Source organism: Scyliorhinus torazame, chromosome 11 (assembly GCF_047496885.1).
Source record: "Scyliorhinus torazame isolate Kashiwa2021f chromosome 11, sScyTor2.1, whole genome shotgun sequence".
Taxonomy (NCBI): Eukaryota; Metazoa; Chordata; class Chondrichthyes; order Carcharhiniformes; family Scyliorhinidae; genus Scyliorhinus; species Scyliorhinus torazame.
This window is the reverse complement of record NC_092717.1, coordinates 140,476,313-140,489,278: the sequence shown is the minus strand read 5'-3', so window position 1 is coordinate 140,489,278 and position 12,966 is coordinate 140,476,313. Positions and strand designations below refer to the sequence as shown.

Below are 12,966 nucleotides of genomic sequence, written 5' to 3'. Positions count from 1 at the left end.
CTAAGGGTGATAGCTACAATCTTCCCCATATTTAATTGAAGAAAATTACAGCGTATCTAGTGCTGGATGTCAGGCAATCCGTCAGATAATTTAAAGAGGGAGAAGTCATAAAGTGGTGATGTGTTACAGCTGGGTGTTGTCACTGTACATGTAAACAATGCTGTCTTTTTGAATTATGTACAAAGTCTTACAACACCAGGTTAAAGTCCAACAGGTTTGTTTCGATGTCACTAGCTTTCGGAGCGCTGCTCCTTCCTCAGGTGATTCACCTGAGGAAGGAGCAGCGCTCCGAAAGCTAGTGACATCGAAACAAACCTGTTGGACTTTAACCTGGTGTTGTAAGACTTTGTACTGTGCTCACCCCAGTCCAACGCCGGCATCTCCACATCATTTTTGAATTATGTCATTGAGGAGCAGCATGTGGATGAGAAGTAGAGGACCAAAGAAATATCCTTGGAAGACAGCAGAGAAAACTGAGCTCAAGGGCAGGAAGAGAAATCCCACAATCTTCTGAAATATCTGCACTAGAATTTTGGTCTCTTGTGAAGCCCCCATTTTAATTCCTCCACGATTAGTTGGAACAGAACCGAGTGATTGCAGTGCCACTCACCTTGATGATGCTGAAAGGTTGCTTGATGAGAATGTTCTGTTCAAGCATGTTAGAAGGCTGCAGACAGGGCAAGAAGGCCAGAACCACAGCTCTCAATTTGTGACTTTATGAACTGTTTCAGTACTATGTTTTGGGGTGGAAACTTGATTGGAAGGATTAAAACATGGAATTCTGGAAAAGGTGCTATTCGTAGCTACTTGCCCATGTATTATTCACATGCTTCGAAAATAATTAGTGGATATGTATCTCAATATTAAAGCAATTTTCACAGGGAGACACCTTCTATTGGAACAATTTTCACAAGAAGGTGCCTGCTATTAGAACAAACTGTTGAAAATCAGTGGACCAGGTACAAGACATTGACAGGATGTGGCAAAAGATGATTTCTGAAAAATATGACACTGTTAGTAGTGAGTACATGGGAGATAACGAGTACAACTCATAATCTCCAGCCACTTCCTTAATTGGAACTGCAGCAGCTTTAAAATGTTTCCAATTGGCTTCATCCTGGACAGCAGTTCAGTGTACAAGTCCTGAAATGTATCTGTGTAGAGGAGACCAATATAAGGTTCCATAGCATCATCTATGGTTATCCAGTAAAATTCCTTTGTGGTGAATTTAACTTTATTGGAATGATGGACGTTCAGATGAAATGTCACGGCAAGTATGTTAGTGTTGACTAGTCAATCTCTATGCAGCATTGGATTAATTCTCATAACTTCTATATGAAAATGTGTGCAGTTTGGGGGATTTCCATTAAAGTTTTTCCAAATTCCAAGTCGACAGATCTTTACTTCTGTAGTCTATTTTAATTAGAATGTGAATGATGAACTATTACTTTATTTCGACACATTTTTCCTTTATTCAATTCAAGGATTATCTTCAATACATCATATTTCTTGCTCACTCTTTTACCATTAATTTGGAATTCACCTGTGATTTCCCCTGCTTTCCATCTATCTTGCTATTAACTTTAACTTATATTTTTGCAAGTGTAACATGTTATGCATTTTTGTAGAGCACAGAAAGTTACATAAAGAGAATAGATATCCTTGTGATTTACTGATTACATTTTAACTAACAGATGTTACATTGGAAGAATAAGGGGTATACATTCAAGTAACTCTGCTTACATCAAATGTCACTTGAAAGTTGCCAAAATAATTTTTTAATTGGCATTCAGAAGTTGAACTTTTAAACCAAATTTTTTTTCAAGTCTCTCCTGGAACCTTTAGTGAAAACGAGATTAATTATGTTCTCAGCTACGTAATGCTAACAATGTTGAGAAGAATAAGTATTTGGTCCACTTCCCCTGCCAATCACAAACTGTTTAAATAGTTTACAGAAGGATTAATTTTGATTCCCAGAGTTATTTTTTTTTTGTTGCAATTTGTGGCTATAAATAGCTGTTATTTCCAACTAAATTCTACTGGGCAATATCCAGTATTAATCTGAAAAGATTTCAAAGCCTCCTCACAATGCTGGATAGTATTAAAGCACCTTCCATGCACTTTTTGTTGCTTATTATTTTCAGTTATGCTTCCTAAGATAAAAATAGTCATCAGTAGGATATTATAACTTGCAATAATATCCAAATTTTAGCTCGTTAACTCACTTTTAATTCCTTACCAAGCCAAATGAGAACTTCATTGCACTTCAGATCGTTCATCATATAAACCTGCATGAAAGTGTGACTTGTGTATCAGAGTTTGCAATAATTAAAAGTTGCTCAGGTGGTTCAATTTGTGCCCAAACGGTAGGTGCTGCTGCTCCAAAAACCGCTCCATCTCCTAAATCAGCGTCAACACCATCTCGGCCAACTTCAGCTCAAGCTAGAAAGGCACCAGGAGCAAAAAGTGGTGGTGATGCAGAATCACATATTGCACAATTGAATGAGCAGGTATGTGACAGAAGTCTGAACTTTCCAGTAATTATCTACTCCAAATTGATGAATACTATCCGAGGTTTTGTTGACGTTTAATCCTGATGAACATCAATTCACGAGTCAGGAATTATTTGTTGAACAAGGTATTTTGATTTTCGTTCCTCTCGAAACTTCCCATGTCAGACTTCAGATATGTTCAAGCCAGCAGTCCACTCATAGAGCTACTGCTGTTTGTGTGTCATGGAGAATATCCCTATTTGCCATCTTGGAATTGATTATTATCTCCCCCGCACCCAAAACCTGCCAGCCCCTTAAATTGGGGCTTCTGTAAGCAATTTATTAAGCCAATTTTAATACAACATCAGTATAAAAGTAAAATGCTACGGATGCTGGAAATATGAAATAAAAGTCCTGGAAAAGCTCTGCAAGTCTGGCAGTATCTGTGGAGATAGACACGGAGGGCACGATTGTCCCCAAAAACGTTGAAGTTAATTTGTGGCGGATATTTCGGGGGGTTTTCTGCCGGTGATTTCCCCACCGCTAAGTCACATTTTTTCGGAGTTTCTCACGGGTTTAGCCCACATATAGAATTTTTTTCAGCACTGGGGAGCTGAACTCCGAGATCGGGCTGCCATTTCGAAAGTGTGCCCCGATCGCAAAGTAACCTTGTGAGTCCCCCACACAACCTCACCCATGAGAAATGTCACCCCCACAACACATTGGCAGTACCCTGTACCCCACCCCCCCAAAGTGAGGACACCCCCGCCAAAGGGTTCCTCCTCTTCAGCCTCCCCTCCCAAGCCCCTTTACAGCACCACCTCCATTTCAGGACCCCTATCCATCACCCCTGCAACCTCCCAGAGGCCCCTGCTTATCTGCTCTGCACTCCCCCACCCTTCAAACCTCATCTCCACCCTCTGGGCGGTAGCACAATGGTTAGCACTGTTGCTTCACAGGTTTAGGGTCCCAGGTTCGATTCCCGGCTTGGGTCACTGTCTGTGCAGAGTCTGCACGTTCTCCCTGTGTCTGCGTGGGTTTCCTCTGGGTGCTCTGGTTTCCTCCCACCAGTCCCGAAAAACGTGCTGTTAGGTAAATTGGACATTCTAAATTCTCCCTCTGTGTACCGAAACAGGTGCCCGAATGTGGCGACTAGGGCCTTTTCACAGTAACTTCATTGTAGTTTTAATGTAAGCCTACTTGTGACAATAAAGATTATTATTATTTCATGGGCATGGCCCTGTCGGCCCCTGATCAGGGCAGTGGCACCCTTGCACTGCCACCCTGGCACCCAGGCAGCGCTCCTGCTGTCTTGGCAATACCACCTTGGTATTTTGGCAGTGCCAGGATAGCAGTGCCAGCTGGGCAGTGTCAAGATGCCCACGTGCCAGGAGCCACCCTGCACTTATCCTGACCGCTCACGGTGGCCTGGGAGACTCCCCCACCCCCAGTGCCATTCTGTCTGGTCCACATTTGTGTGGACCTGCACTGATTGGCACTCGGCTGCAGCCTCCCTGGGGAGGCCAGAGAATCGACGGAGGCCGGCGGATTCCGGCAGGTAGATCTTAAATAGTTTACGATCATCTTCTGTGACCGTCATTCGGTCCCGCCGATTTTGGGCAGAGTTCCGACTCCGACGTCTCGCGGGACTTCGGTGAATCCCGTGAGACGCGGAGGCTGTCGGGAGGTCCGCTGGAGGCCTCTACCGGGATTCTCTGGCCGCCTTGTGCTCTAGCGGCAAGAGAATCGCACCCCGAGTCTAATATGACTCTTTGCTTCCTAAGAAGAGTTATATTCAACTCAGAATGTTAACTCTGTTTCTCTCTCCACATATGTTGCCAGACCTGCTGAATTTTTTCAGAACTTTGTTTTTAATAAATACCACATCCTATGAATAAATGTTAGTTGAAATTGAAGTAAAAATTGATAATGGGAAGTGTTTAATGTTTATTCTTTGAAGTAGATTTTAGGTATGGCTTAACACCTTTGTATGTGGTGTGGTGCCAGTTTGGATCTTTTGAAGCTGCTGGATAATATTTGTAAATGGGTCAAAATAGGCAAACAATTATTTTCTTCCTCGATGCTGCATTAGCCAATGCTGTTATTTGTATTTAAAACTAACCAATTAATGGAGCAGGTCTTGGCTTTAATTCTATGTGGCGTTTAAAAAGTAATGAATTGAAGCAAGTTGCAATTAAAGAGAGAAATGGATGATATAGCAGATTACGATGTCTTTTATATTTGTTCCTCAGTATTCTTCTGATTTTTTTTTTGCATCTATCTACTACCCTAATTAAAGCAATAGAATTTGCATTTAATTAATTCCAATTCTGAGTTGGGCTTGGTTAATATATTTAACAGGAAGGAGCCAATCATAATTAAGATATATGAAACAAGAGTAAGTATATTAACTGCTTTTGGATACCTCTTTGTGATTGGATACACAGTAATATGAAGAAGCTGCTGGTTGTTTTGACCTTTTACCACCATTTGTGGAAGTGCCTGCTTAACCTGACCACTAACTATGTTGGTGGTAATATGCAATTTAATAACACCCAGATGCATGTTGAGATGGTTATGTTACATCATACAATTGACCTCGGCAAACTTGTCATGAGTGGTTGCCTGTGGTATTGTGGTATTGCAGGATGTTTAGTTGAATTATTATTCTTTGTTACAAAACATGATACTGTAGGTTGCCCAGGATAGCCATGAGGGTTGATCTTTTGATTACCCAGAGTGGAAGGGGTGGTGAGTTGGGTGGCATGCATTTATTGTGACCCTGATTGAAAAACTCTGCAGTTGTACTTGATGTGCATACATAACGGGGAATGTGATTACGGCTAATCACTCTGTCACTTGCTGCATCTTTGAAAATCTGTGACCAGGTAGATGGAATACAAACTTAACTACAGGTGGTTTAATTTACATTTTTATTCTCACAAAATGACTGCTTATGGTGTTGAATAATCAGACAAGGGAACCACCGGTTCCTCCAGTGAGGAAATCATTCATGTTATATAGATGGTAAGGTGAATCGTTTGATGTCCCAATATTGTCATGCAAAATATATTTTGGAAGACGGATGGGAGCTGCCACTTCAATGTTCTTTCCATTGGAAAATTGAATAAAACAGATTTACGATTACATAATGTTGGCAACATTCTCATGACACTGTCTATTACTCTGCATAAGAGCAGAGTCTCCATGTGATTTCTATCTCCACAGATGATGCTCGACCTGCTGAATATTTTCAGCATTTTCTGGTCATATAAATATAGTCTGGGTTAAGTTGAAGTGTATCGAGGCTAGAATGGATTGTGACAATATAATCATAGAAATATGAACCTGGGGAGTGAAACTCCTTTAGTACTTCCCCTTGCAAACCCAATATATAGGTTGTGATACACTTCAAAGTGAATTATTTAATACTGAAATGTCAATAGTGATGGTGAAATGTTTTGATTTTCTTTCTGGAGAGATTTGTTGGCAACAGATGTGGAAAGAACCTCCTCTGCTCATGTTATCAAAAGTGATCTAGGATCACATTTAACCTGAATATGTTGTAATGCTGAATATCTGTCTTAAAAATTAGTTGGATTTTTAAAATTAGTTTCTTTTTTTACATGTAAGTAAAATATTCCTGAGACTCTTGCAATGTTTTTGACCCATTAATTATGATTTTGTTTCCACATATGAGCAGGTGAGTTCATTAAAACTCGCACTTGAAGGAGTTGAAAAGGAAAGGGACTTTTACTTCGGGAAACTGAGAGAAATTGAACTAATTTGCCAAGAACACGGACAGGAGAATATTGACCTTGTTCAGCGACTCATGGATGTGCTATATGCTACCGATGTACGTACAGTTTTTACAATTTATTTTCAAAAACATGTAGAAATACTGTATGTAATAATATATTTATTTGTAAATTACAGGAGGGGTTTGCAGTACCAGATGAAGGTCAGGTACAGGGTGAAGAACTGACTCAGGAACCAGAAGAATATTAATTGGTAACATGAGCATTCACTTCGGAATGAAGAACACAGAGGACTTCGTGGAATGAATTGCCTCAGTTTGAACATTAGCGTTTTATCTTCCATACTCTGCAACAGCAAAGTACTGTATTCCGTACCCATTATCTTACCACTATGCGTTTGCAGCAATTATTCAATATGAAAAATGTGGTAATTTTGGGGCTAAATTAACACTTTGCATTATGGCTTATATTTTAGGCGGAAATATGGTTTTCCAAAATTATTGATTTCAAAAGTTTGGTATCCTCCAATGAAAGTTTTATGAAGTATGTTGGTGAGCAAAAACGCAGTATTACAAATTCATACTTGCCCTGTATATTTTTCATGAAACCTACTACTTGGAGACCAACCCATCACACTTGCATTCTGCACATTACACAGGCAATGAGTGTCGCCTATTTATATATAAAAACACCACTGAAGGAATGGATTCTTAATTCTGTGTAAAGAAAGTCTTATTAAGCTGTAACTCACTTGTTTTGAATTAATTATCCACAATATGTTGCATGATGGGGTAGATTTGTTTTCAAAAGTAAATAATTGCTATTACTTTTATCTTTTTACTTATTTAATAATAAATTGGTTGTGTGTTTATATCTGTGGTCTGTGTGTAGGTCTTCATAAGAAAACTGTCAATGCAGTGGTGTAATGCACATCTAAAATCACATTCATCAGGAACTCAAGTATTTAGATCATCAAAAGAATATTGAGACAGTCCTATTGTCACATTTAAACAGCAGAAAAATGAAGGGAATAATAGTATATGCATGCAGACTGGGTATGAGCTGGAAACTGCATCAATGCTCACAAAGATACCAGCTTTTGAATGACGTATCAGCTTTCCCTTGAGACGAGATTTACTAGGCTTTGACTGTAAGTTATAGAATTTTTACAGTACTGAAGGAGGCCAATTGAGTCCATGCTGGATATTTGCCAGAAATAGAAAAGTGTGGAGTTAGCCTACCTGTACTAATGATGCTAATTAGTCAGTCAGCCAATTGAATAATTCTGCAATAAATGTGGAATTTATTGACATGAGAAGAGGACAGCATGGATATTCAAGGGAAGATTTGAACGGTCATTTTACAAAGCATTACATATGAAAATCATACTTGGGGTATATTAGTGGTATAGAAAGAGTAATAGCAAAACCTGTTCAATATGTACATATTCTGTCCTCTTTGTCTGAATTTAATACATGGGTTATGTAAGACAAAATGTATGTACATTTCCATCATGAGTTTATTCTCATTTTTATCTTGCTTTCTGTTCATCATTCGTGACCTTTTTTTAAACAATTGTTATGGATCTGTGAACTGTAACTAGGCTACTTGGATGTTTTAAGTATACAGAAATATAGATCATTCTGCTTCAGGTTTATCTATTCCAGTTGCAGAATTGGGTAATGAATTAAACTATAAATTATTTTTAATACTTTGCCTTTATTTGGCAAATTTCTTCCACCAAAAAGGTTAGTTATTTGGCACACAAATTCTGTAGAGGGAAAATAAATCTAAACTATTATCTCAAACTGAAATCTCAACAGATTTTATTGGAGGGGGAAAGAGTTTCAGTTTACTTTTGTGAGAAGTGCTTCTGATATTAGTCCCTCACAGCCTATTTATAATTTTATGGTTATTCCCACTTTTGCAAAACTTCCCCAGAAGAAGGGATGGTTTCTGTCCATCTACCATATAAACTATTTTAATCATCTTAAACACCTCAATTAAATTGTTTGATTTTCTGTACTCAATCGAAAACAAATCTGACTTATGCACCTGCCCTTAATGTTTTTAGTCCTGTATTTTCCTTTTAAGCTTCTCCCATTTTACATGGGGTTGGCACAATGCTGTTAGATCACCCTTCGCCATCTCCTGTAGGTCATTCTTACACCGCGCTGCATTTAAGTCTCTCATCCTGCATCTTTTCACCTAGTCTTCGGTCTTACTTTTCTCCTTCTTCCTGGCAGTCCCATCTCCATCACTCACCTCACCACACATGTTCTCTTTCAGCAATGTATGACCATACCATTTCAGTTTCCTCTTCGTACTTTCTTCAATTACTCTACAATTTTTACTGGTAACCTGATGTACTGGTTCCTTTTGCTGTCCTTTCTCATCATTCACACATCCATCTCGTTAGTATCCAGTTGGTCTTCTCTCCTTGATGTTTCTGCACAAAATAATGAGATTGATCTCTCAACCTTACTTTCAGTTTCAGCAAGTTTCTATTACATAATGCTAGATTGCACGTTTTATAGTGACTCCAATCAGAACTAATCCGCTGCTTATTTTCCATTTCTATATTTCCATCTTCTGCCATCAGTAATCCTAGATACTTGAAACTAATCATTTGTTTGAAGTTTTTACACCAGGATGTTGCCTGATATGGAGGGTATTAGCTATGCGGAGAGATTGAATAAACTGTGATTGTTCTCCCTACGGAGGCTGAGGGGCGACCTGATCGAAGTTCATAAAATTCTTAGGGGTATAGATAGGATGAACAGTTGGAGGCTTTTCCCAGGGCGAAATTGAAAATTACAAGGGGGCACAAGTTCAAGGTGAGGGGGGAATAGATTCAGTGGAGATGTGCGGGGGAAGTTTTTTTTACACAGAGGGTGGTGGTGGCCTGGAATGCACTGCCAAGTGAGGTAGTTGAGGCAGATACGTTAGTGACCTTTAAGACTTATCTGGATAGATACGTGAACAGATGGGGAATAGAGGGATACAGGCGGTTGGTCTAGATAGGACTCATGATCGGCGCAGGCTTGGAGGGCCGAAGGGCCTGTTCTTGCGCTGTATTCTTTGCACTTCACCCCTCACTCTGATCCTCTTCCCTAGGTTCAAACTGATCAGTTCATGCATTGGATCTTTCCTCTACTGCTGTTAATGCCCCTGTCTTCTTGTGCTTTTCTCCAGATATGCAGTCACATCTTCATCCTCCCCACCACATAGCTCAATGTAATCTGCAAACATCATTGACCATGGCACTTCCTTTCTCATTTGCTTAGTTGGGACAATCAGGAAGGGGCTCTGTGCCAATCCATGGTGCAATCCAATATCGCTTTGAAACATTTGCTCTGTCTCCCACACTGTTTCTTACTCTTTTCTGGCACTCTGTACATGCCCTCTAAAGGTTATAAGTACATCACAGGGACACTCATGAATTCCAGCACATCTCCAGACTTCCTCCCTGGACATCTGGTCATGTTGAATTGACCTTCCCAATATTTCTTCATCACTTGTGTCAAAACAAAAATGCATCAGTGGGACTTTTTCTGGACATGGATCCACTAATTTCCAAGTCTCTGGTCCTGAAGGAATGTGAATTGGTCTTTTAATTCCAGTATCATTCTGGTAAATTTGCACTGCACCTACTTCCATGGCCAATCTATTTTTCCTGAGGTGTGGTGGCCAGAACTGAATGCAGTACTCTAAATAGGATCTGTCCAAAAATTTAAATAATAAACGTAAATTCCCTTTGTATCCAAAACCCCTTGAAGGCCAATACTTAAATTAGCATTTTATATACCGAATCATTAACCTTTTAGCAATTTTGTGTACTTGGGTCCTTGAATCTCTGCTCCTCTGCAGTTTTTGCAATTTAGAAAATACTTTATTTCGATCAAGCAGATTTTCAACTCCATTTGCCACATTCTTTGCACACTCATGCAATCTATTAATGTTCCTTTCCAATATTTTGCTCCCATCTACATTATTTACTCGTATATGTCTTCTTTCATCCATTCATTTATAAATATACTGAAAAGCTGAGGCTCTAATAAAAATCCCTGCGGTGCACCTCTCATCAGTCATATCCTGCAAATTGGAGTACATGCATAACACTACTCTACGTCTGAAAGTCACCAGAGAGCCATAGGTTGCTTTTAAGAAAAATGGATTGTGGTGACTTAACCTGAGGATCATCACACCTCGGGCGGGGGCAAGGTTGAGAAGGGGGAGCCTTCATGGATAACTTCAGTCAGTACGGGAATTGAACTCGCACTGCTGGTGTTGGTCTGATCATGAACCAGCTATTATGTTTTGGAGAGTTAGTTAGCACTGTTGGCGAAACAACTCTTAAAAGGGGAGAGCAGCCTATATGTCTCTTGCCTCCTAATCAATTCCGTACCCAAATCAATTCTGTACCCATGTCGATAAATTGTATCCAATTTTCTGTATACTTATTTTGTTACGTTAATTTTGTGGAATTCAAATGTCTCAGGAAGTCCATATAAATAACATAAGCAGACACTTCGTTATATACCGTGTTAATTACCTCAAAATTCAATTCGTTCCGCTAGATATGACTTGCGCTTTACAAATTTAATGCTGTTCTCGTATGTCAAAATATTCTACTGAATTATTTTGTACATTTCTGAGCAAATGTTCACTCTTCAATCTTTATTTTCTTCTATTTTAAAGAAAATTCAGTTTAGGCCTGCACCATTTTCCTCGATCTTGATTGATACATTACACCCTTCGATGAAATTTATTCATTTCACCATCAGATGAAATTGTTACAGTGAACCCATTTAAACCTGCAAATTACTTTTCTGGATGTAAAGAAAGTTCTGCACCTGCTGTAAAAATGACATTTTGCAACAACTAATATACTCTTCATATTACTACTTAGTTTGATTATGTATTGAAAAACTGAAGTTTGGAGGAGTTGTATAGTCCACATGCCAACCAGGAGTCATGACATTGTAATGTACTAGCAGTCCTAACATTTTAGATGTACACCTTTTGAGTACCTGAAGTTATTGATATAGAATTTTTTTGTTGGGTGTATTTGTTTATTCAGACTTTTGTTGTGGCCTGATTAAATTAACTTGAATGTTGAACAAATTATGCTTAAGTAATTGTTAAAGCAAGTATCAGTTAAAATAATAATAAGCAATTTAACTGTAACTGATCTAATACTATTTGATACCTAGGTTATTCCTAAATTGTGTTGAAGGTCTCCGATTAATTTTTTAAGTGGAAGTCTATTTTTACGAACATTGGATGCATTAACCAACATTCTTGCAAATAACACCACTTCTTTAAAAACAGGAAGTATCCTTTGCTTTTTCCCATTCAAATGGCTACAAAAAGGAACTTGCACAGACTCGATGGGCCACATGGCCACCACCTGTGCTGTTCCAATCTGAAAAGTAATCCATGGTTATAGGAAAGAATTGTTTCGAAGTTAGGGTCCGCTTGCTCTAGAATTTTGTATATCACCAGTGGCAGAGGTGCAAAAGAGTACAAAATATTTATAAATGGACAGAATGTATAGGCCATTATGAAATTTAATTGAGTTTCTATCATATATGTTATTGGGAATTGATGCAAACATTTTACTTTGTTTTAAAATCTCTGGTTGGCACAGCAAATTGGTATAATCAAAGTTTTGCTACACAATGAGAGAACATAAATTCATAACTGTATTTCTTCAGCCACTTTTCCTGATCCAATTGTTTCCGCTAGTTGAGAGAGATGCTATTGGCCTTTGTGGATTATGGCTAATAACCGTGTCTTTTTCCTGATCTCTGCAATGTTGTCTGAAGGATCCCAACAGTTTTTTTTTTTGCAGGGTTGTGAAAATCGTTCTATGTCTTTGATATGCAGCATTTCAGCAGCTGGCTGAAGATCGTGGATCTAAGCCAATCAGACACTACTGGTGCATGACAAAGGAAAGGTGAAAGCCAAAAATAATTTACTTAAACAGATCCCAGTTTTAATTCGCTGACTGAAAACCGTTTTAATGTAACACATGTATGTAAAATATATGAATATTGCTTCCCATTAGAAATAGCTCTCCTAGGTGCTCCAAAGTTAAATACAGTCATTTTACTATGCTGTCTAACTCCTGTTCATCAAATTAGTTTACATGCTTATATGTATTTGTACATTAAAGGTTTTAGTGATACTTGTTTCAAAACTTTGCCACTAACATTGTGCTTTGTTGTATGGATGTATTCAATAATGTTTTGTCATTGCATAAATATTTTATATACCGGATTCTTTAGATTGGGTGCAATTTTAGCACTAAACCTCACATAAGAACTAAGAGCAGGAATAAGCAATTCAGCCCCTCTAATCCGCTCCGCCATTTAATACGATCATGGCTGATCTCCTCTCAGCCTCAACTCCACTTTCCTACCCGTTCTCCATAACCCTTCAGGCCATTACTAATTAAAAACCCATCTATCTCCTCTTTTATTCAATGTCCTGGCATCCACTGCACTCTGGTAGTGAATTCCACAGATGCATAACCCGTTGAGAAGTAATTTCTCCAATCTCTATTTTAAGTCTGCTACCCCTTATCCTAAAACTATGACCTCTTGGTCTAGATTGCCCACAAGAGGAAGCATCTGCTCTGCTTTTACTTTGAGGTATACAAGATCATTAAAGGTATTGACAAAGTAAAAGATCTTCTCTCATTCTTCTAA

At 38.7% G+C, this 12,966-nt stretch overlaps 1 protein-coding gene across 2 annotated transcripts in view; it reads left to right on the top strand.

The window, feature by feature from the left end:
* Positions 1 to 12,455, top strand: part of mapre2 (microtubule-associated protein, RP/EB family, member 2) — a 153,093-nt gene extending 140,638 nt beyond the window's left edge. For both annotated transcript variants that reach the window (XM_072467812.1, XM_072467813.1), the window contains exons 5-7: positions 2,371 to 2,510; positions 6,196 to 6,348; positions 6,429 to 12,455. In XM_072467812.1, the coding sequence (XP_072323913.1) occupies positions 2,371 to 2,510; positions 6,196 to 6,348; positions 6,429 to 6,500 (365 nt within the window). In that variant the 3' untranslated portion in view covers positions 6,501 to 12,455. The remainder of the gene's footprint in view (positions 1 to 2,370; positions 2,511 to 6,195; positions 6,349 to 6,428) is intronic.
* The last annotated feature ends 511 nt before the right edge of the window (positions 12,456 to 12,966 follow it).